General features: G+C 49.3%; 1 protein-coding gene across 2 annotated transcripts in view; it reads right to left on the reverse strand.

Annotated features, from left to right (window-relative positions):
* The window catches only part of ARAP1 (ArfGAP with RhoGAP domain, ankyrin repeat and PH domain 1), a 199326-nt gene that overhangs the window by 68117 nt on the left and 109117 nt on the right, over positions 1-22092 (reverse strand). For both annotated transcript variants that reach the window (XM_083170539.1, XM_083170540.1), the window contains 7 exons: positions 16812-16881; positions 16166-16286; positions 15856-16034; positions 14166-14272; positions 11745-11944; positions 11462-11547; positions 2443-2625 (listed from right to left, as the gene is read on the reverse strand). In XM_083170539.1, coding sequence (XP_083026665.1) covers positions 2443-2625; positions 11462-11547; positions 11745-11944; positions 14166-14272; positions 15856-16034; positions 16166-16286; positions 16812-16881 — 946 coding nt within the window. The remainder of the gene's footprint in view (positions 1-2442; positions 2626-11461; positions 11548-11744; positions 11945-14165; positions 14273-15855; positions 16035-16165; positions 16287-16811; positions 16882-22092) is intronic.

A 22092-nucleotide genomic window follows, 5' to 3' on the forward strand; every position in this document is an offset into this window, starting at 1 on the left:
ACACCAGTCTCCTGCCCCCCCTCCCCACACCAGTCTCCTCCCCCAACAGCGATATCACCTGTTACTCTCATACTAGCCGACACAGCAATATCTCCTGTTACTCTCATACTAGCCGACACACTGATATCTCCTGTTACTCTCATACTAGCCGACACAGCGATATCTCCTGTTACTCTCATACTAGCCGACACAGCGACATCTCCTGTTACTCTCATACTAGCCGACACAGCAATATCTCCTGTTACTCTCATACTAGCCGACACAGCGACATCTCCTGTTACTCTCATACTAGCCGACACAGCGACATCTCCTGTTACTCTCATACTAGCCGACACAGCGATATCTCCTGTTACTCTCATACTAGCCGACACAGCGATATCTCCTGTTACTCTCATACTAGCCGACACAGCGATATCTCCTGTTACTCTCATACTAGCCGACACAGCGATATCTCCTGTTACTCTCATACTAGCCGACACAGCGATATCTCCTGTTACTCTCATACTAGCCGACACAGCGATATCTCCTGTTACTCTCATACTAGCCGACACAGCGATATCTCCTGTTACTCTCATACTAGCCGACACAGCGATATCTCCTGTTACTCTCATACTAGCCGACACAGCGATATCTCCTGTTACTCTCATACTAGCCGACACAGCGATATCTCCTGTTACTCTCATACTAGCCGACACAGCGATATCTCCTGTTACTCTCATACTAGCCGACACAGCGATATCTCCTGTTACTCTCATACTAGCCGACACAGCGATATCTCCTGTTACTCTCATACTAGCCGACACAGCGATATCTCCTGTTACTCTCATACTAGCCGACACAGCGATATCTCCTGTTACTCTCATACTAGCCGACACAGCGATATCTCCTGTTACTCTCATACTAGCCGACACACCGATATCTCCTGTTACTCTCATACTAGCCGACACAGCGATATCTCCTGTTACTCTCATACTAGCCGACACAGCGATATCTCCTGTTACTCTCATACTAGCCGACACAGCAATATCTCCTGTTACTCTCATACTAGCCGACACAGCGATATCTCCTGTTACTCTCATACTAGCCGACACAGCGATATCTCCTGTGACTCTCATACTAGCCGACACAGCGATATCTCCTGTTACTCTCATACTAGCCGACACAGCGATATCTCCTGTTACTCTCATACTAGCCGACACAGCAATTTCTCCTGTTACTCTCATACTAGCCGACACAGCGATATCTCCTGTTACTCTCATACTAGCCGACACAGCGATATCTCCTGTTACTCTCATACTAGCCGACACAGCGATATCTCCTGTTACTCTCATACTAGCCGACACAGCGATATCTCCTGTTACTCTCATACTAGCCGACACAGCGATATCTCCTGTAACTCTCATACTAGCCGACACACTGATATCTCCTGTTACTCTCATACTAGCCGACACAGCGATATCTCCTGCTACTCTCATACTAGCCGACACAGCGATATCGCCTGTTACTCTCATACTAGCCGACACACCGATATCGCCTGTTACTCTCATACTAGCCGACACAGCGATATCTCCTGTTACTCTCATACTAGCCGACACAGCGATATCACTTTTTACTCTCATACTAGCCGACACACCGATATCTCCTGTTACTCTCATACTAGCCGACACACCGATATCACCTGTTACTCTCATACTAGCCGACACACCGATATCACCTGTTACTCTCATACTAGCCGACACAGCGATATCTCCTGTTACTCTCATACTAGCCGACACACCGATATCTCCTGTTACTCTCATACTAGCCGACACAGCGATATCGCCTGTTACTCTCATACTAGCCAACACACCGATATCTCCTGTTACACTCATACTAGCCGACACAGCGATATCTCCTGTTACTCTCATACTAGCCGACACAGCGATATCTCCTGTTACTCTCATACTAGCCGACACACCGATATCTCCTGTTACACTCATACTAGCCGACACAGCGATATCTCCTGTTACTCTCATACTAGCCGACACAGCGATATCTCCTGTTACTCCCATACTAGACGACACAGCGATATCTCCTGTTACTCTCATACTAGCCGACACACCGATATCTCCTGTTACTCTCATACTAGCTGACACACCGATATCTCCTGTTACTCTCATACTAGCCGACACACCGATATCTCCTGTTACACTCATACTAGCCGACACAGCGATATCTCCTGTTACTCTCATACTAGCCGACACAGCGATATCTCCTGTAACTCTCATACTTGCCGACACACCGATATTACCTGTTACTCTCATACTAGCAGACACAGCACACGTAGTAACAGTAATATGTGCTGACATTAATGCTCCTCATTAGAATCGTGACGTTACAATAACCATGTATAGAAAGAGGACCACCTGCCCCCCAAGCCGCAGGGAAGGGTCTCGCTCCTACCTTGTTCAGCTCCGCCTGGTTCCCAAACAGCTGGTGGTACTTGCGGTACTTTCCCTCGCAGTACTTTGCGCTGATGTACGTCTTCCTGTCCGCCGCGCTGCTCCCCGTACGGATGGCTTCGCTCGGAGGGATGTTGGCCGCCCAGAACTTGTTACTCTCCTCGTTACCAAGTGTCAGGAACAGCTGGTGAGAGGAGACAAGGACATGGGAGCCCATTACACGGGGAGCGTAATCCCACCAAGCAGATGGACGTGATAAATAGATAATTACCCCCTCGCAGTGCTTCCGAGGGCGCTGGTGCAGGCAGTATACAGGACCGCACAGATATATACTGATCCCACGTATACTGCACCCCCCCCCCTCCCCCCCGCCCACCTGTGTCCTGCACATCTCTGTACTACTGATCCCACCTGCCTGCTGCGGAACTACACATCCCAGCAAGCCCTGCCACTGCAGTAATAGCAAACTTTTGACTAGGCATGCTGGGATTTGTAGTTCCCCCAATATACTCCGTGTATTCAAGCTGAGAGCGGTGGACAGCCGCACAGTGACACGGGCCAGACAGCTTCTGCACCTAATCCCATTACTGCTCATGCGCTCATATTCACTAATGACTTAAAGGGATTGAGTAAGACGCCCCACACCCCCCTCCCCCGTTATGCGCCTGTATATCCAATTTCATATATGAATCCCCTATTTATCACGTCCATAATGTAGTTACACATTACGGCATGCCACACTGAATTATGGGAAGACTGCTATATACAACACATAACGGTGTATAACAGAGGCGTTATATAATAGGCTATTGCTCCTCACCTTAATGGAGGGAATTAAAGTGGCAGCGGCCACTAGAAAACAACTTTTAGGAGGCGATTCAATTGTGGCGCAAGCCCCCTGTTGGGCGTTTATGCGACTGGTCGTCTATCAGATCAATTTAATTGTTGCTCCAATCAGATGTCCATTAGCTCCAGAGGTGCCCAAAGCGACCAATCCAAAGCTTTAATTCACCCAAGCAATACCCGTACATATTACTATCACCAGAAGTGGGCAGCCGCATAAAATGCTAACAACTGAATAGCTCCAATAAACACCCATTCCTATAGACACCCTGCACCGGGCCCGCACCACAACCGAATCACCCCCTAGAAATGTCCATATCTGTCCTCCATGTCAGTGCGCAGAGAAATGTGACAGCACAAATCAGAATTGTACATTGTGTGCCCCAGGGCCTCGGGTGCTCTGTGTGTTTAGTTGTGCCCTCACGGATCTGTCCTTCCTGTATAATTGTGTGAGGTGTTATTGATGTCATGTTGTCGCTTTGTGTATCTGCTTTTGTGTGCGATAAATGAGGGCGATACCTGCGTAAACTTGCAGCGCTTCGCGTGTAACCGTGACGGAGGCCTCTGCTGTATACTATACACATTACACAATCACAGGACACACACACACACTGCAATATATAGACACCTAGTCAGGTTATCTGTGTGTGATGCTAGACCGTCCAACACAAACATCAGCTGATCAGGGAAAGTTGGCGGAGTCCCGGGCACTGGGGCGGAGCGCAGCGCAGACAAAGAACATTCCACAGCATGGACGTTGTCAGGGCGGGTTAACCCCTTCCTGGCTGTCCTGCTCGCAGCTGGGGCGGGCTGGGAAATGACAAAATGCTGCCATCGCATACAACATGTATTCAGGGAGAAAGACATCGAAATAGACAGTCAGTAGGTCGACGTTGACAAAAGGTTGATGCAAGCAAAAAGTTGACATGGAGGCATGTAGTTAGGTTGCCTACGGAAGGGATTCTGATTGACAGAATCCTCAAAAGCAATGCCAATGGACAATATACCGACACACACCACAGACAATGGAAGCACTGACAGTATACCAACATACTGACAAGTAAACACCGACACAATCACGGCCGACACTCAAAATAATGACACAAATAATACAAAATACAGTTTTTCGTGATTTCTTTTGAAAAACCAACGTGAAGCGAGGCACTGTGCCCAAAGCATGGTGAGCGCAGGGAGGCACCGTGCCCAAACATGGCGAGCGCAGCAAGGCACCATGTCCGAAGCATGGCGAACACAGCAAGGTATCGTACCCAAACATAGCGAGCGCAGCAAGGCACCATGTCCGAAGCATGGTGAGCGCAGCAAGGCACTGTGCCCAAAGCATAGTGATCAAAGTGAGGCACGGTGCCCAAAGCATGGTGAACACAGTGAGGCACCGTGCATGAAACATGGCGAGCGCAGCGAGACGCTGTGCATGGCGAGTGCAGGGAGGCACCAAGGCCAAAGCATGGCGAGTGCAGGGAGGCACCGAGGCCAAAGCATGGCGAGCTCAGCGAGGCACCGAGGCCAAAGCATGGCGAGTGCAGGGAGGCACCGAGGTCAAAGCATGGCGAGCGCAGCGAGACGCTGTGCATGGTAAGTGCAGGGAGGCACCAAGGCCAAAGCATGGCGAGTGCAGGGAGGCACCGAGGCCAAAGCATGGCGAGCTCAGCGAGGCACCGAGGCCAAAGCATGGCGAGTGCAGGGAGGCACCGAGGTCAAAGCATGGCGAGCTCAGCGAGGCACCGAGGCCAAAGCATGGCGAGTGCAGGGAGGCACCAAGAACAAAGCATAACAATAGCAGCGAGACAGCAAGGCCAAAGCATGGCTAGTGCAGGGAGGAACCGAGGCCAAAGCATGGCGAGTGCAGGGAGGCACTGAGGTCAAAGCATGGCGAGCTCAGCGAGGCACCGAGGCCAAAGCATGGCGAGTGCAGGGAGGCACCGAGGTCAAAGCATGGCCAGCTAAGCGAAGCACCGAGGCTAAAGCATGGTCTGCTCAGCGAAGCACCGAGGCCAAAGCATGGTGAGTGCAGGGAGGCACCGAGGTCAAAGCATGGCCAGCTCAGCGAAGCACCGAGGCCAAAGCATGGTGAGTGCAGGGAGGCACCAAGGCACCAAGAACAAAGCATAACTATAGCACCGAGGCCAAAGCATGGCGAGCTCAGGGAGGCACCGAGGCCAAAGCATGGCGAGCTCAGGGAGACACCGAGACCAAAGCATGGCGAGCTCAGGGAGGCACCGAGGCCAAAACATAACAATAGCAGCGAGGCACCGAGGCCAAAGCATCGGTATTTTAACATGTTCGGCATTGTGTATGTGCCAGTATATTGACCATCGGTATTTACACCGTGTCGGTATAACTGTGTTGGCCAAGTAATCAAGAGTAATTCAGTTGAAGGCAAATCCTACTGGTCCCGACAAGGGAAATATCGACATGAGTTTTTCAGGTTGACACCTGAGCAGGTTGATTATTATGACTTTTCACTTGCGTCTACAAACAGTATTGTCCTTGTCAACCTAAAATATGACAAAGTAAAAACCCACCCTTGTCTTGAATATTGCCATATTGATAATTTACTTGCGTCGAAATATTGCCCCTGTCAACATAACGCATGTGAACTCATAATGGCAGACGTACTGACTGTTGCCCATAACCGGATCCCCATTTGGAGATAGAATGCTATGTTGTAAGAAGAATGTGGGGTGACATTCTATGGGATGAGATGTGTGTTTTTTGGTGAATATTAGTAAAAAAAATGGCGACATCGCATTTTTCCTTGAAATCGCATTTTTAATAGGATGCGCTAAGGGACGGATATCGCATATTATGTGCGATAACTCATGCAGACTGAAAGTGTGGGGAAAAAAAATCAGTTTTCATAAATCGCACTTTTAAGGTGTCTAATAATCGCACTTTTTTCAGACCAGGCATTTGTGCACTTTGGTCAAGTGCACAAATGGTTAATTTCAGCACAGGTGCCCTCAATTTCACTCAGAAACACCCCTACATATACCCCAACATCATTAAGGACACCTGTGAGGGTTTGAGACATGGAGATTTTGCAGAGTGGTTTGGAGTTGCTTATTTGTGATGTGGCCCATTGGGAGGAGCTGCGCAGGAGGGAGGAAGCTGCACACCAGATCCAGGTAGCCCCCCGACTACTGCGTACCCCACGTATGTATCGTGCTCGGCTGTACCTGGACTCCCTCTCGGATCAACAGGTTGTGGGGATGTTTAGGCTGAACCGCATTAACCTGTTGGACTTATATGAGCAGGTGAGAGATGATTTGGACCCTTTTGGGGGAGGCAACTATGCAGTGTCTGGCCTGCACAAATTAATGTGTGCCCTCTACTATTTGGCAACAGGCTCCACTCAGTCTGTGACCTCATGGGCCTTGGGGGTATCACAGGCCACTTTCTCTAAGCATTTTACTCAAGTTTTACTTGCTTTAAAGAAGTTGTGGCGGACATACATAAGATTCCCCAGTTCAGAGTCAGAGTGGCAGGACCCCAAGGTGGCTTTCTATAGACTCTCAGCATTCCCTCACGTGCTGGGAGCTATAGACTGCACACACATTGGGATTAGGGCACCGCACGTGCGGGGATACGTCTATGTCAATCGGCGTGGGCGGCACTCTTTGAACGTACAGGTGGTATGTGATGCTCATCTCAAAATCCTAAGTGTAGTTGCAGGCTTTCCTGGGAACTGCCATGACGCCTATATTCTGAGGCACTCAGCCCTCTGCCACTCCTCTCTCTGCCACCAACACCTCTTCCTCTGCTCACACTGCCACTGCTCCTCTCCATGCTCCTTTATATAGGGGGTGTGATGCATAATGGAGGGGACAGAGGTGGCCCAATAGGTTAGGGGGTTCTTAGTCATGCAGAGACAGTCTTGTAAATCGCACTCTGGTTTGTCCAAAACTCACACATGACCGGCGGAAGAAATCGCACTTTTATGTGTCATAAAATCGCACCACTTCGCCGCAAATCGCACTACATCGCACTTTTCAGCCTCCAAATCGCATCCCATTAAATATGCGATGTATTACTAAAAAATGCGATTTCAGAAAGTGCGAAGAGCAGCGATGTGGAGCGAGATAAAAAAGTGCGCTTTTATCTCATACCATAGAATGTCACCCGTGATTTCCAATCATTGTCCTTTTGGCCTGAGGTGCAGCAATTAGAAACGAGTTCCTGTATATCAGGACAGGCCAACCTGTGGCTCCCATATGTTGTGAAACTACAAATCCCAGCATGCCTTTCCACAGTTTTAACACTCCCTTATAGCAAAACTGTGGCAAGACATGATGGGATTTGTAGTTTGACAACATCTGGAGAGCCACAGATTGGCCAGACCTGCTTTAGATATTGGTGGGTGATCTTGGATCTCTGATTGGCTCCTTATTTATTTAGCATCTTCTAGAGGATATTAGATAGAATCTGATTGGTTGAGTATCTTCAGTAGAACCCCCAAGGAGTGCAAATGCCTCACACAGGGAATACGGTCTGATACTGCACCCAGCGGCGTAGCTTGGGCGGAGCCCGAGCTCCGAAATATCACAGGGCGCCGGAGCCCTACACTCTGCCGCAGGCTACTCTGCCCTCCCCTTCCCGCTGTGCCCGGCTGGAGAGGGAGTCCCCCGCTGGACCGCTAGCCAATAGGCGCTTGCGGTCCAGCAGCCAATCAGAAGCATTGGCTGCTGGACTGCATCCCCCCTTGGCAACGAGCAATTTAAGTCCCCCTTGGCAACGAGCAATTTAAGTCCCCCTTGGCAATGAGCATGAAGTTCCTAGTAATGAGCATGTAGGTAAGTGCCACTTATGTGTCAGATGTGCAATGGGCATTACGGTGTTATATAGTATGTGATGGGCATTACGGTGTGTTATATAGTATGTAATGGGCATTACAGTGTGTTATATAGTATGTAATGGGCATTACGGTGTGTTATATAGTATGTAATGGGCATTACGGTGTGTTATATAGTACGTGATGGGCATTACGGTATGTTATATAGTATGTAATGGGCATTATGGTGTGTTATATAGTATGTAATGGGCATCACGGTGTGTTATATAGTATGTAATGGGCATTACAGTGTGTTATATAGTATGTAATGGGCATTACGGTGTGTTATATAGTATGTAATGGGCATTACGGTGTGTTATATAGTATGTAATGGGCATTACGGTGTGTTATATAGTATGTCATGGGCATTGCGGTGTGTTATATAGTATGTAATGGGCATTACGGTGTGTTATATAGTATGTAATGGGCATTACGGTGTGTTATATAGTATGTAATGGGCATTACGGTGTGTTATATAGTATGTAATGGGCATTACGGTGTGTTATATAGTATGTAATGGGCATTACGGTGTGTTATATAGTATGTAATGGGCATTACGGTGTGTTATATAGTATGTAATGGGCATTACGGTGTGTTATATAGTATGTAATTGGCATTACGGTGTGTTATATAGTATGTAATGGGCATTACGGTGTGTTATATAGTATGTAATGGGCATTGCGGTGTGTTATATAGTATGTTATGGGCATTTTGGTGTGTTATATAGTATGTAATGGGCATTACAGTTTGTTATATAGTATGTAATGGGCATTACAGTTTGTTATATAGTATGTAATGGGCATTGCGGAGTGTTATATAGTATGTAATGGGCATTACGGTGTGTTATATAGTATGTAATGGGCATTACGGTGTGTTATATAGTATGTAATGGGCATTACGGTGTGTTATATAGTATGTAATGGGCATTACGGTGTGTTATATAGTATGTAATGGGCATTACAGTGTGTTATATAGTATGTAATGGGCATTACGGTGTGTTATATAGTATGTAATGGGCATTACGCTGTGTTATATAGTATGTAATGGGCATTACATTGTGTTATATAGTATGTAATGGGCATTACGGTGTGTTATATAGTATGCAATGGGCATTACGGTGTGTTATATAGTATGTAATGGGCATTACGGTGTGTTATATAGTATGTAATGGGCATTACGGTGTGTTATATAGTATGTAAAGGGCATTACGGTGTGTTATATAGTATGTAATGGGCATTACAGTGTGTTATATAGTATGTAATGGGCATTACGGTGTGTTATACAGTATGTCATGGCATTACGATGTGTTATATAGTATGTAATGGGCATTACGGTGTGTGATATAGTATGTAATGGGCATTACTGTGTGTTATATAGTATGTCATGGGCATTACGGTGTGTTATATAGTATGTAATGGGCATTACGGTGTGTTATATAGTATGTAATGGGCATTACTGTGTGTTATATAGTATGTAATGGGCATTACGGTGTGTTATATAGTATGTAATGGGCATTACGGTGTGTTATTTAGTATGTAATGGGCATTACGGTGTGTTATATAGTATGTAATGGGCATTACGGTGTTATATAGTATGTCATGGGCATTACGGTGTGTTATATAGTATGTAATGGGCATTACGGTGTGTTATATAGTATGTAATGGGCATTACGGTGTGTTATATAGTATGTGATGGACATTACGGTGTGTTATTTAGTATGTAATGGGCATTACGGTGTGTTATATAGTATGTAATGGGCATTACGGTGTTATATAGTATGTCATGGGCATTACGGTGTGTTATATAGTATGTAATGGGCATTACGGTGTGTTATATAGTATGTAATGGGCATTACGGTGTGTTATATAGTATGTAATGGGCATTACGGTGTGTTATACAGTATGTCATGGCATTACGATGTGTTATATAGTATGTCATGGCATTACGATGTGTTATATAGTATGTAATGGGCATTACGGTGTGTTATATAGTATGTAATGGGCATTACTGTGTGTTATATAGTATGTCATGGGCATTACGGTGTGTTATATAGTATGTAATGGGCATAACGGTGTGTTATATAGCATGTAATGGGCATTACGGTGTGTTATATAGTATGTAATGGGCATTACGGTGTGTTATATAGTATGTATTGGGCATTACGGTGTGTTATATAGTATGTAATGGGCATTACGGTGTGTTATATAGTATGTAATGGGCATTATGGTGTGTTATATAGCATGTAATGGGCATTACGGTGTGTTATATAGTATGTAATGGGCATTACGGTGTGTTATATAGTATGTATTGGGCATTACGGTGTGTTATATAGTATGTATTGGGCATTACGGTGTGTTATATAGTATGTAATGGGCATTACGGTGTGTTATATAGTATGTAATGGGCATTATGGTGTGTTATATAGTATGTAATGGGCATTACGGTGTTATATAGTATGTCATGGGCATTACGGTGTGTTATATAGCATGTAATGGGCATCATGAGTGGCCTTATGTGTAACTGGCATTACGGCATGTGGCTTTATGTGCACTGGGCATTACGGTGTGTGGTATAATGTTAGGCCGAGTCCCCTTTTCGCCGCACAAGAGCCCCACCTACTACAAATTGGGGGGGGGGGGGGAACATGCCCTTGCTTCGGTTACCGTGACACCTAGCTACACCACTGACTGCACCCAGTGCTAAAGCGGGTAGCATGATCATGCCAAGGGGCTAGCTGCACCCTCTCCCTGGGTTCATGGGGCTAGAGGTGTGCCCTCATATAATTATAACCCTGTGTGACTCTGACAGGACCCGTCAACTGATTCAGCTGGGTACACACAGGGACGACATGTTGGCGGATCAGATGCCGTGCCGACAGCATCTCGATATGTCGCCCAGGCAGTGGCAGTTGCACGCCCAGCTGTGTCGGCGGTACCTGTACGCACAGCCAGTTACAGACATATTGGGCATCGGGTATATAGCGGGTATAGATATATCGGGTGCTGCAACTTCATGTTTCACTTTCAGACCAAAAAGATGTAAAAAGACGCCCGGCAGGAAGCGTCACACGGGACCTGGCGCACTGGGAGGGGCTGTTTGATGCGGCTGCAGCAATAACGTATTAAGACACATTTGTGAACATATAATAACAATGAATCTGACCACAAAAAAACCATGATGGTACTATGGGCCCGATTCCGAGTATACTCCCTGCCTAGCTAGCGAGCGGATAGGCACAGGGCCGCCCCAGGGAATACAGGAGGAAGAATTACATGCAGCATGGAATTCGGGACTACGACATGAGCCCCATAACGCACACGTATAATACCTGTATCAGTTCCTCCGTCCAGACCTTGTTGTCCATCTTGAGACTCCGCACTTTGCTGACACTCGGCCCAAGGCTGCGGTGTTCGCCTAGGAAACAGAATAACGCCGTTATGTCCCTGCGTCATAATGCCGTATCACCTGTACAATCCACGAGGCGGCCATTTTGTGCCTGACCCAATATTCAGCCAATCCATTCACAAGCTACAAATAACCTCGCTGAGGCACAACGTCTTAGTGGTTCAGAAGACAATATGGCTGACCAACATGGATGACACCGGTCTTACCTGCGCACTTCTTACAAATGACGACACAGAGATTGACTGAGGCCCAGTCCGGGTTCGGAGCGTCACAATCCGCACAGCGCCTGTTCGCTTCCACCGACCAGATCCTATTGGCTACTTCAAAGTTGGAAAGGGCTTCGGCCACCGACTGCATCATGGTTTCGGCCCAGTCGCCGCGCTCCTGCTCGCTGTCTGCTATAAAACTGGGGACACGAGAGGAGGTTTGTCCCTAGGGGTATTCATATGACTTAGCCTGGTTACACAACACGACAAGTCCCAGGCCCTTACACAGTGTGTGTCACAATCACACAGGCGCACACGGAGCGATGCAGTCACACAACACGACAAGTCCCTGGCCCTTACACAGTGTGTGTCGCACTCACACAGGCGCACACGGAGCACTGCGGTCACACAACACGACAAGTCCTTACACAGTGTGTGTCACACTCACACAGGCGCACACGGAGCGATGCAGTCACACAACACAACAAGTCCTTACACAGTGTGTGTCACACTCACACAGGCGCACAAGGAGCGATGCAGTCACACAACACGACAAGTCCTTACACAGTGTGTGTCACACTCACACAGGCGCACACGGAGCAATGCAGTCACACAACACGACAAGTCCCCGGCCCTTACACAGTGTGTGTCACAATCACACAGGCGCACACGGAGCGATGCAGTCAGACAACACGACAAGTCCCTGGCCCTTACACAGTGTGTGTCGCACTCACACAGGCGCACACGGAGCACTGCGGTCACACAACACGACAAGTCCTTACACAGTGTGTGTCACACTCACACAGGCGCACACGGAGCGATGCAGTCACACAACACGACAAGTCCTTACACAGTGTGTGTCACACTCACACAGGCGCACACGGAGCGATGCAGTCACACAACACGACAAGTCCTTACACAGTGTGTGTCACACTCACACAGGCGCACACGGAGCGATGCAGTCACACAACACGACAAGTCCTTACACAGTGTGTGTCACTCACACAGGCGCACACGGAGCGATGCAGTCACACAACACGACAAGTCCTTACACAGTGTGTGTCACACTCACACAGGCGCACACGGAGCAATGCAGTCACACAACACGACAAGTCCCCGGCCCTTACACAGTGTGTGTCGCACTCACACAGGCGCACACGGAGCAATGCAGTCACACAACACGACAAGTCCCCGGCCCTTACACAATGTGTGTCGCACTCACAGGCGCAGACGGAGCAACGCGCGCCTGTAATGACGTACAGAGTAAACAGCGTGTGTGATAATTAAGGGTATAACAATCTCTGTGCGGTGACCTGGATTATTCTTATCTGAAGGTCCAAAGTCTCCTGAGGTGACAAATTCTATATATAGAGGAAACGTCACCTCTGTTACCCAGCGTCTGGGTGGAAGGCGTGTAGGGTTGGGATCGTATGGTCTACAGCAAGTTGGTCGAAAAGCGTTGGGTCGACATGGGGAAAAGTCGACAGTTTTAGATTGACATCGTCTAGGTCGACACAAGCAATGTCGTCAGGATTTAGGTTGACAGTCAAAAGGTTGACAGTCAAAAGGTCGACATGGGGTTTTTCACCGTTTTTTTTTTACCGAATGTCAACACAGTCGACATGGACATAGCTTCCAGTGCACCGCATCCCCTCGCTTCGCTCGCCATGCTTCGGGCTCGGTGCATCGCTACACTCGGCACGCTATTTTATTCTCTTACCACGACCAGTGGATGGTAGGGCATGAAATACCGCCTGTCGGCACACGTCGGCTCAAAAAACAGTGGGAAACCCCATGTCGACCTTTTGACTGTCAACCTAGACCCTCTCGACCTAATGACCTGTCGACCTAAACCCATATCAACCTTGACCCATGTTGACCTAGAATCATGCCGACCTATCCCCATGTCGATTTAACGGTGTCGACCCATCGCTTGTCGACCAACTTGCTGTAGACTAAACTGTCATAGGCTAAACTGTATGAAGGTCGACACATAAAATAAGTAGACAATGGGAAAGTCAACAGTCAAAAGGTTGACGTGATCTTTATTTATTTTTTTAACTTGTCCGAAATTTTGACGTAAGTTAACCCAGACATCGTATCAGTGTACCGCGTCTCCTCGCATGGCGAGCTGCGCAATTATATTCTCTGCACTATTAATATAATAGTGCCGAGAATATAATTGTGCAGCTCGCCATGCGAGGGGACGCGGTACACTGATACACTCTCCCTCCACACCCTAGTGGATGGCGGGGTGTGAAATACCGCCTGGCGGCACATGTCGGCTCAAAAAAATAGCCATGTCGACCTATTTGATGTGTCGACCTAAGCTCTGTCAACCTGTTGTGGTCGACCTAATATATGTCGACCTTCATTGTCCACATAATGACCGTATCCATTTGGCAGGCTGGGTCCCCTCACCAGAAGGTCTTGTATGGTGTCGTCAGGTCAAAGCTTCTCCTGTCCACTTCTTTCACACTGCCGACGTTCATGTCGATGCAGGTTATTCCAACGCCTGATACGAAGTCCTGTGCAGGGAGAGAGACCCACCGCTCCGGTTATATGGCTCTGCAGGGGGCGCCATGTCAGCGCATGTCTGCTCTATAAGAAGTCACTGTACCCCTGATTGCCGACAGGAACGAGAAGACAAACAAAGGGCCAGAGGTACCAAGCTTCAAGTAGAAAGTGATTAACAACCAGAAAATCAGCACCCAACTGTCATTTTTCAAACCCTGCATGGAACAGCTGGAGGGACACGGGGCACGCAGCAGCTAGAGGGACACGGGGCACGGAGCAGCTGGAGGGACACGGGGCACGGAGCAGCTGGAGGGACACGGGGCACGGAGCAGCTGGAGGGACACGGGGCACGGAGCAGCTGGAGGGACACGGGGCAGCTGGAGGGACACGGAGCAGCTGGAGGGACACGGGGCACGGAGCAGCTGGAGGGACACGGGGCACGGAGCAGCTGGAGGGACACGGGGCACGGAGCAGCTGGAGGGACACGGGGCACGGAGCAGCTGGAGGGACACGGGGCACGGAGCAGCTTGAGGGACACGGGGCACGGAGCAGCTGGAGGGACACGGGGCAGCTGGAGGGACACGGAGCAGCTGGAGGGACACGGGGCACGGAGCAGCTGGAGGGACACGGGGCACGGAGCAGCTGGAGGGACACGGGGCACGGAGCAGCTGGAGGGACACGGGGCACGGAGCAGCTGGAGGGACACGGGGCACGGAGCAGCTGGAGGGACACGGGGCAGCTGGAGGGACACGGGGCACGGAGCAGCTGGAGGGACACGGGGCACGGAGCAGCTGGAGGGACACGGGGCACGGAGCAGCTGGAGGGACACGGGGCACGGAGCAGCTGGAGGGACACGTGGCACGGAGCAGCTGGAGAGACACGGGGCACGGAGCAGCTGGAGGGACACGGGGCACGGAGCAGCTGATAGGACACGGGGCACGGAGCAGCTGGAGGGACACGGGGCACGGAGCAGCTGGAGGGACACGGGGCACGGAGCAGCTGGAGGGACACGGGGCACGGAGCAGCTGGAGGGACACGGGGCACGGAGCAGCTGGAGGGACACGGGGCACGGAGCAGCTGGAGGGACACAGGACACGGAGCAGCAGGAGGGACACAGGACATGGAGCAGCTGGAGGGACACGGGGCACAGAGCAGCTGGAGGGACACGGGGTACAGAGCAGCTGGAGGGACACGGGGCATTGAGCAGCTGCAAGGGGCTTCTTTGTGCTCGCCCCCCTGTCGGAGCACCGGCAATCAGGATTCTGACGTCGGTATAATGACCCCCTGGGATCCCCTTGTTGGAGCGCCATACCACACCCATACGATTGTGCTACTGTGTGTTGTAATTGCCGTTACTATTGTGTGACCACGCCACTACCATTATGCCATTGTGGGAGGTAGGGCACAAATTCCCTGGCACTGGTCTAGGCTCTGCCAAATGAGGAGGGGGGAGGGGGTCGTGTTAGGGGAAAGGAGTGCCACCACCTCTCCCGGACCACTTTTAGCCCTGGTACATGTCCTGCATGGCAGCTCCTAACACCCAGCATCTGCAGGACCTCTCGCCTGACCTGCCGTCACCTCGCCTCCTACTAACCTCATGGTTCTTGTAGAGGTAGACTTTATCCGAGGCAACCACCACAAACATCTTGGGCTTACAGCCCTTCATCTCCAGGAGGCCGCACTTCTCCACGTTCTCCGATGCACCGCCGGGCGGCTTGCCTGTCCTGTCCACCAACACCTGCTGGAAAGCCTTCACCCAGTCATTCCTCTCCGCTGCCGGTAAACAAGCAGAGATACAAGATCAATAACACAACGTTCTATCCATAGACATAGCGACACAGAGGTGTTATCCATACAGACAGAGAAGAACGAAGGACCTCCCAACCCCCGACATGTCCGCTCACCATCGCTCTCCGCCCGGAACGTGAAGGTCCTGTTCAAGGTGGTGACTTCGAACTTCTGGTCCCCCGTGGAAGCCACCTTAGTTATGAAGCTGGACTTTATGAACCGCTTGGAGTACATGTCCTGGGTAACAGAGAAAACAGGCCACAGATCTGTCACATTATGGGGGGGATTTATCAGTTCTTGGAGAGAGGTAAAGTTGCAGCCAGTCAGTCGTGTTATGGGCTGTGCTAGAATAACGATAGCAGCTGATTGGTTGGCACTTTTTATCTCTAATTTGGGGAATATTACATTTTTTGGAGCGGCTGAAACCCTCATTCACACATGTTCTAAATGTGCCCATTACTGCTGAAAGGGGAGGCGGCCATTGTGTGGGAGGGGCCAATATCCGCAGGTACATAGCCAATCATACCTCAGTGATGCCACCATTTCTTACAAACATTCATGATGCCCTCAAAATGGCAGCCAGATGCTGAATTAATGAAATATGGGCGGCAGATACCCCCCTGCACGTAGCAGGTAACAGGTGCAGATTGCAGAGAACAGGCCATTCCAGGCGACTAGGACATTATAATATGAAGTAATAAACAATAACTGCTGTGTGACACTAAGTGCACCTCTCCTGCGTACGCTGACACTCTGACTTACCTTCTCGCTGTCATAGTACCGGAGGAAGTCTGCGTCCAGCCTCACCCACCGCCGCTGGAAGATGTATGACCTAGAAAAAAGGAGAGGAGGAATAAGTCATGGCGGACTGAACAGCTCTCTCAGTGACACTAATACCTGACACCAATCACAGCACAGCTCTCTCAGTGACACTAATACCTGGCACCAGTCACAGCACAGCTCTATCAGTAACAGTAATACCTGACACCAATCACTGCACAGCTCTCTCAGTGACACTAATACCTGACACCAATCACTGCACAGCTCTCTCAGTGACACTAATACCTGGCACCAGTCACTGCACAGCTCTCTCAGTGACACTAATACCTGGCACCAGTCACTGCACAGCTCTATCAGTAACAGTAATACCTGGCACCAGTCACTGCACAGCTCTATCAGTAACAGTAATACCTGACACCAATCACTGCACAGCTCTCTCAGTAACACTAATACCTGGCACTAGTCAGTGCACAGCTCTCTCAGTGACACTAACACCAGTCACTGCACAGCTCTCAGTGACACTAATACCTGGCACCAGCCAGTGTACAGCTCTCTCAATGACACTAATACCAGGCACCAGTCAGTGCACAGCTCTCTCAGTGACACTAATACCTGGAACCAGTCACTGCACAGCTCTCTCAGTGACACTAATATCTGACACCAGTAACTGCACAGATCTCTCATTGACAGTAATACCTGGCACCAGTCACTGCACAGCTCTCTCAATGACACTAAAACCAGGCACCAGTCACTGCACAGCTCTCTCAGTGATAGTAATACCTGGAAGCAGTCACTGCACAGATCTCTCAGTGACACTAATACCTGACACCAATCACTGCACAGCTCTCTCAGTGACACTAATACCTGACACCAATCACTGCACAGCTCTCTCAGTGACACTAATACCTGGCACCAGTCACTGCACAGCTCTCTCAGTGACACTAATACCTGACACCAATCACTGCACAGCTCTCTCAGTGACACTAATACCTGACACCAATCACTGCACAGCTCTCTCAGTGACACTAATACCTGGCACCAGCCAGTGCACAGCTCTCTCAGTGACACTAATACCTGGAACCAGTCACTGCACAGCTCTATCAGTAACAGTAATACCTGGCACCAGTCACTGCACAGCTCTATCAGTAACAGTAATACCTGACACCAATCACTGCACAGCTCTCTCAGTAACACTAATACCTGGCACTAGTCAGTGCACAGCTCTCTCAGTGACACTAACACCAGTCACTGCACAGCTCTCAGTGACACTAATACCTGGCACCAGTCACAGCACAGCTCTATCAGTAACAGTAATACCTGACACCAATCACTGCACAGCTCTCTCAGTGACACTAATACCTGACACCAATCACTGCACAGCTCTCTCAGTGACACTAATACCTGACACCAATCACTGCACAGCTCTCTCAGTGACACTAATACCTGACACCAATCACTGCACAGCTCTCTCAGTGACACTAATACCTGGCACCAGTCACTGCACAGCTCTCTCAGTGACACTAATACCTGACACCAATCACTGCACAGCTCTCTCAGTGACACTAATACCTGACACCAATCACTGCACAGCTCTCTCAGTGACACTAATACCTGGCACCAGCCAGTGCACAGCTCTCTCAGTGACACTAATACCTGGAACCAGTCACTGCACAGCTCTATCAGTAACAGTAATACCTGGCACCAGTCACTGCACAGCTCTCTCAGTAACAATAATACCTGGCACTAGTCAGTGCACAGCTCTCTCAGTTACACTAACACCAGTCACTGCACAGCTCTCAGTGACACTAATACCTGGCACCAGCCAGTGTACAGCTCTCTCAATGACACTAATACCAGGCACCAGTCAGTGCACAGCTCTCTCAGTGACACTAATACCTGGAACCAGTCACTGCACAGCTCTCTCAGTGACACTAATATCTGACACCAGTAACTGCACAGATCTCTCATTGACAGTAATACCTGGCACCAGTCACTGCACAGCTCTCTCAATGACACTAAAACCAGGCACCAGTCACTGCACAGCTCTCTCAGTGATAGTAATACCTGGAAGCAGTCACTGCACAGATCTCTCAGTGACACTAATACCTGACACCAGTCACAGCACAGCTCTCAGCGTGACAGTAATACCTGGCACAAGTCACTGCACAGCTCTCCAACTCTCTCAGTGACACTAATACATGACACCAGTTACTTCACAGCTCTCAGTGACACTAATACATGACACCAGTCACTGCATAAAGCTCTCTCAGTGACACCAATACCTGGCACCAGTTACTGCACAGCTCTCAGTGACACTAATACATGACACCAGTCACTGCATACAGCTCTCGCAGTGACACTAATACCTGACACTGCATACAGCTCTCTCAGTGACACGAATACCTGGCATCAGTCAGTGCACAGCTCTCTCAGTGACACTAATACCTGACACAAGCCACTGTGCAGAGCTCTCTGAGACACTAATACCTGGCACCAATCAGCGCACTGCTCTCTCAGTGACACTAATACCTGACACCAGACACTGCATACAGCTCTCTCAGTGACACGAATACCTGGCATCAGTCAGTGCACAGCTCTCTCAGTGACACTAATACCTGACACAAGCCACTGTGCAGAGCTCTCTCAGAGACACTAATACCTGGCACCAGTCAGCGCACTGCTCTCTCAGTGACCCTAATACCTGACACAAGCCACTGTGCAGAGCTCTCTGAGACACTAATACCTGGCACCAATCAGCGCACTGCTCTCTCAGTGACAGTAATACCTGACACTGCATACAGCTCTCTCAGTGACATGAATACCTGGCATCAGTCAGTGCACAGCTCTCTCAGTGACACTAATACCTGACACCAGACACTGCATATAGCTCTCTCAGTGACACGAATACCTGGCATCAGTCAGTGCACAGCTCTCTCAGTGACACTAATACCTGACACAAGCCACTGTGCAGAGCTCTCTCAGAGACACTAATACCTGGCACCAGTCAGCGCACTGCTCTCTCAGTGACCCTAATACCTGACACAAGCCACTGTGCAGAGCTCTCTGAGACACTAATACCTGGCACCAATCAGCGCACTGCTCTCTCAGTGACACTAATACCTGACACCAGACACTGCATACAGCTCTCTCAGTGACACGAATACCTGGCATCAGTCAGTGCACAGCTCTCTCAGTGACACTAATACCTGACACAAGCCACTGTGCAGAGCTCTCTCAGAGACACTAATACCTGGCACCAGTCAGCGCACTGCTCTCTTAGTGACCCTAATACCTACCAGTAACTGCACACAGCTCTCTCAGTGACACTAATACCTGACACCAGTTACTGCACAGCTCTCTCATTAACACTAATACATAGCACCAGTCACTGCAAAGCTCTCTCATTAACACTAGTTACTGCTCACAGCTCTATCATTGATATTAATACCAGACATCAGTCAAGGTGCACAGCTCTCTAAGTGATATTAACGCCTGACACCAGTCACTGCGCAAAGCTCTCAGTGACACTGATAAATGAAACCAATCACTGCAATGCTCTCAGTGACATTAATCCCTGGCACCAGTCACTGCAAACAGTTCTCTCAGTGACACTAATACCTGACACCAATCACTGCACACAGCTGTCCCAGCAACACTAATACCTGACACCAATCACTGCACACAGCTGTCCCAGTGACACTAATACCTGACACCAATCACTGCATACAGCTGTCCCAGTGACACTAATACCTGACACCAGTCATTGTGCACAGCTCTCTCAGTGGCACCAGTTACTTCGCACAGCTCTCTCAGAGACATTAATACCATACACCCGTCACTGTTCACAGCTCTATCCGTGACATTAACGCCTGACCCCAGTCACTGCGCAAAGATCTCTTAGTGACACTAATAAATGACACCTATCACTGCACAGTCTCTCAGTGACACTAATACTTGACACTGTGCACAGTTCTCTCAGTGATAATAATACCTGACACCAATCACTGCACAGCTCTCTCAGTAACAGTAATACCTGACACCAATCACTGCACAGCTCTCTCAGTGACACTAATACCTGACACCAATCACTGCACACAGCTGTCCCAGTGACACTAATACCTGACACCAGTCATTGTGCACAGCTCTCTCAGTGGCACCAGTTACTTCGCACATCTCTCTCAGAGACATTAAAACCATACACCCGTCACTGTTCACAGCTCTATCAGTGACATTAACGCCTGACCCCAGTCACTGTGCACAGTTCTCTCAGTGATAATACCTGACACCAATTACTGCACAGCTCTCTCAGTAACATTAATACCTGACACCAATCACTGCACAGCTTTCACAGTGACACTAATACCTGACACCAGTAACTGTGCAGAGCTCTCTCAGTGATACTAAGACCTGACACCAGTCACTTCACAGCTCTCTCAGTGACACTAATACTTGGCAGCAGTCAGTGCACACAGCTCACACAGTAACACTAATACCTTACACCAGTCACTGTGCAGAGCTCTCAGTGACACCAATACCAGCCACTGCACACAGTCTCTCAGTGACACTAATCCCCGACACCAGCCACTGCACAAAGTCTCTCAGTGACACCAATACCTGACACTGCACACAGTCTTTCAGGGACACTAATCCCCGACACCAGTCACTGTGCACAGCTCTCTCAGTGACACTAATATCTGACATCAGTCACTGCACACAGTTCTCTCAGTAACACTAATACCAGACACCAATGCACAGCTCTCTGTGACACTAATATCTGACATCAGTCACTGCACACAGTTCTCTCAGTAACACTAATACCAGACACCAATGCACAACTCTCTCAGTGAAACCAATACCTGACACCAGTAACTGTGCACAGCCACCACAGTAAAAATAACACCAGACAAGAGTTATTGCGCACAGCTCTCTCAGTGACACTAATACCTGGCACGAGTCAGTGCACACAGATCTCTCAGTGACAGAGATACCTGCCACCAGTAACTGCACACAGATCTCTCAGGGACCTCTGACCTTTTCATACCCCCACTATCCACGTCGGCGTGGAGTTGATTTTAGATAGTGTGGCGAGCACAGCGAGCCACCGATCACCGCAAGGGAACGCGGAATACATGTAAAGTAATACGCGTGCGTTCGCCACACTATCTAAAATCAACTCGACACCGACGTGGATAGTGGGGGTATGAAAAGGTCAGAGGACGCGTACCGCTGCACTTGCCACGCTTTGGGTTGGCGTTGATAGTGG

Source organism: Crinia signifera, chromosome 2 (genome assembly GCF_055691185.1).
Source record: "Crinia signifera chromosome 2, ASM5569118v1, whole genome shotgun sequence".
NCBI classification, from domain to species: domain Eukaryota; kingdom Metazoa; phylum Chordata; class Amphibia; order Anura; family Myobatrachidae; genus Crinia; species Crinia signifera.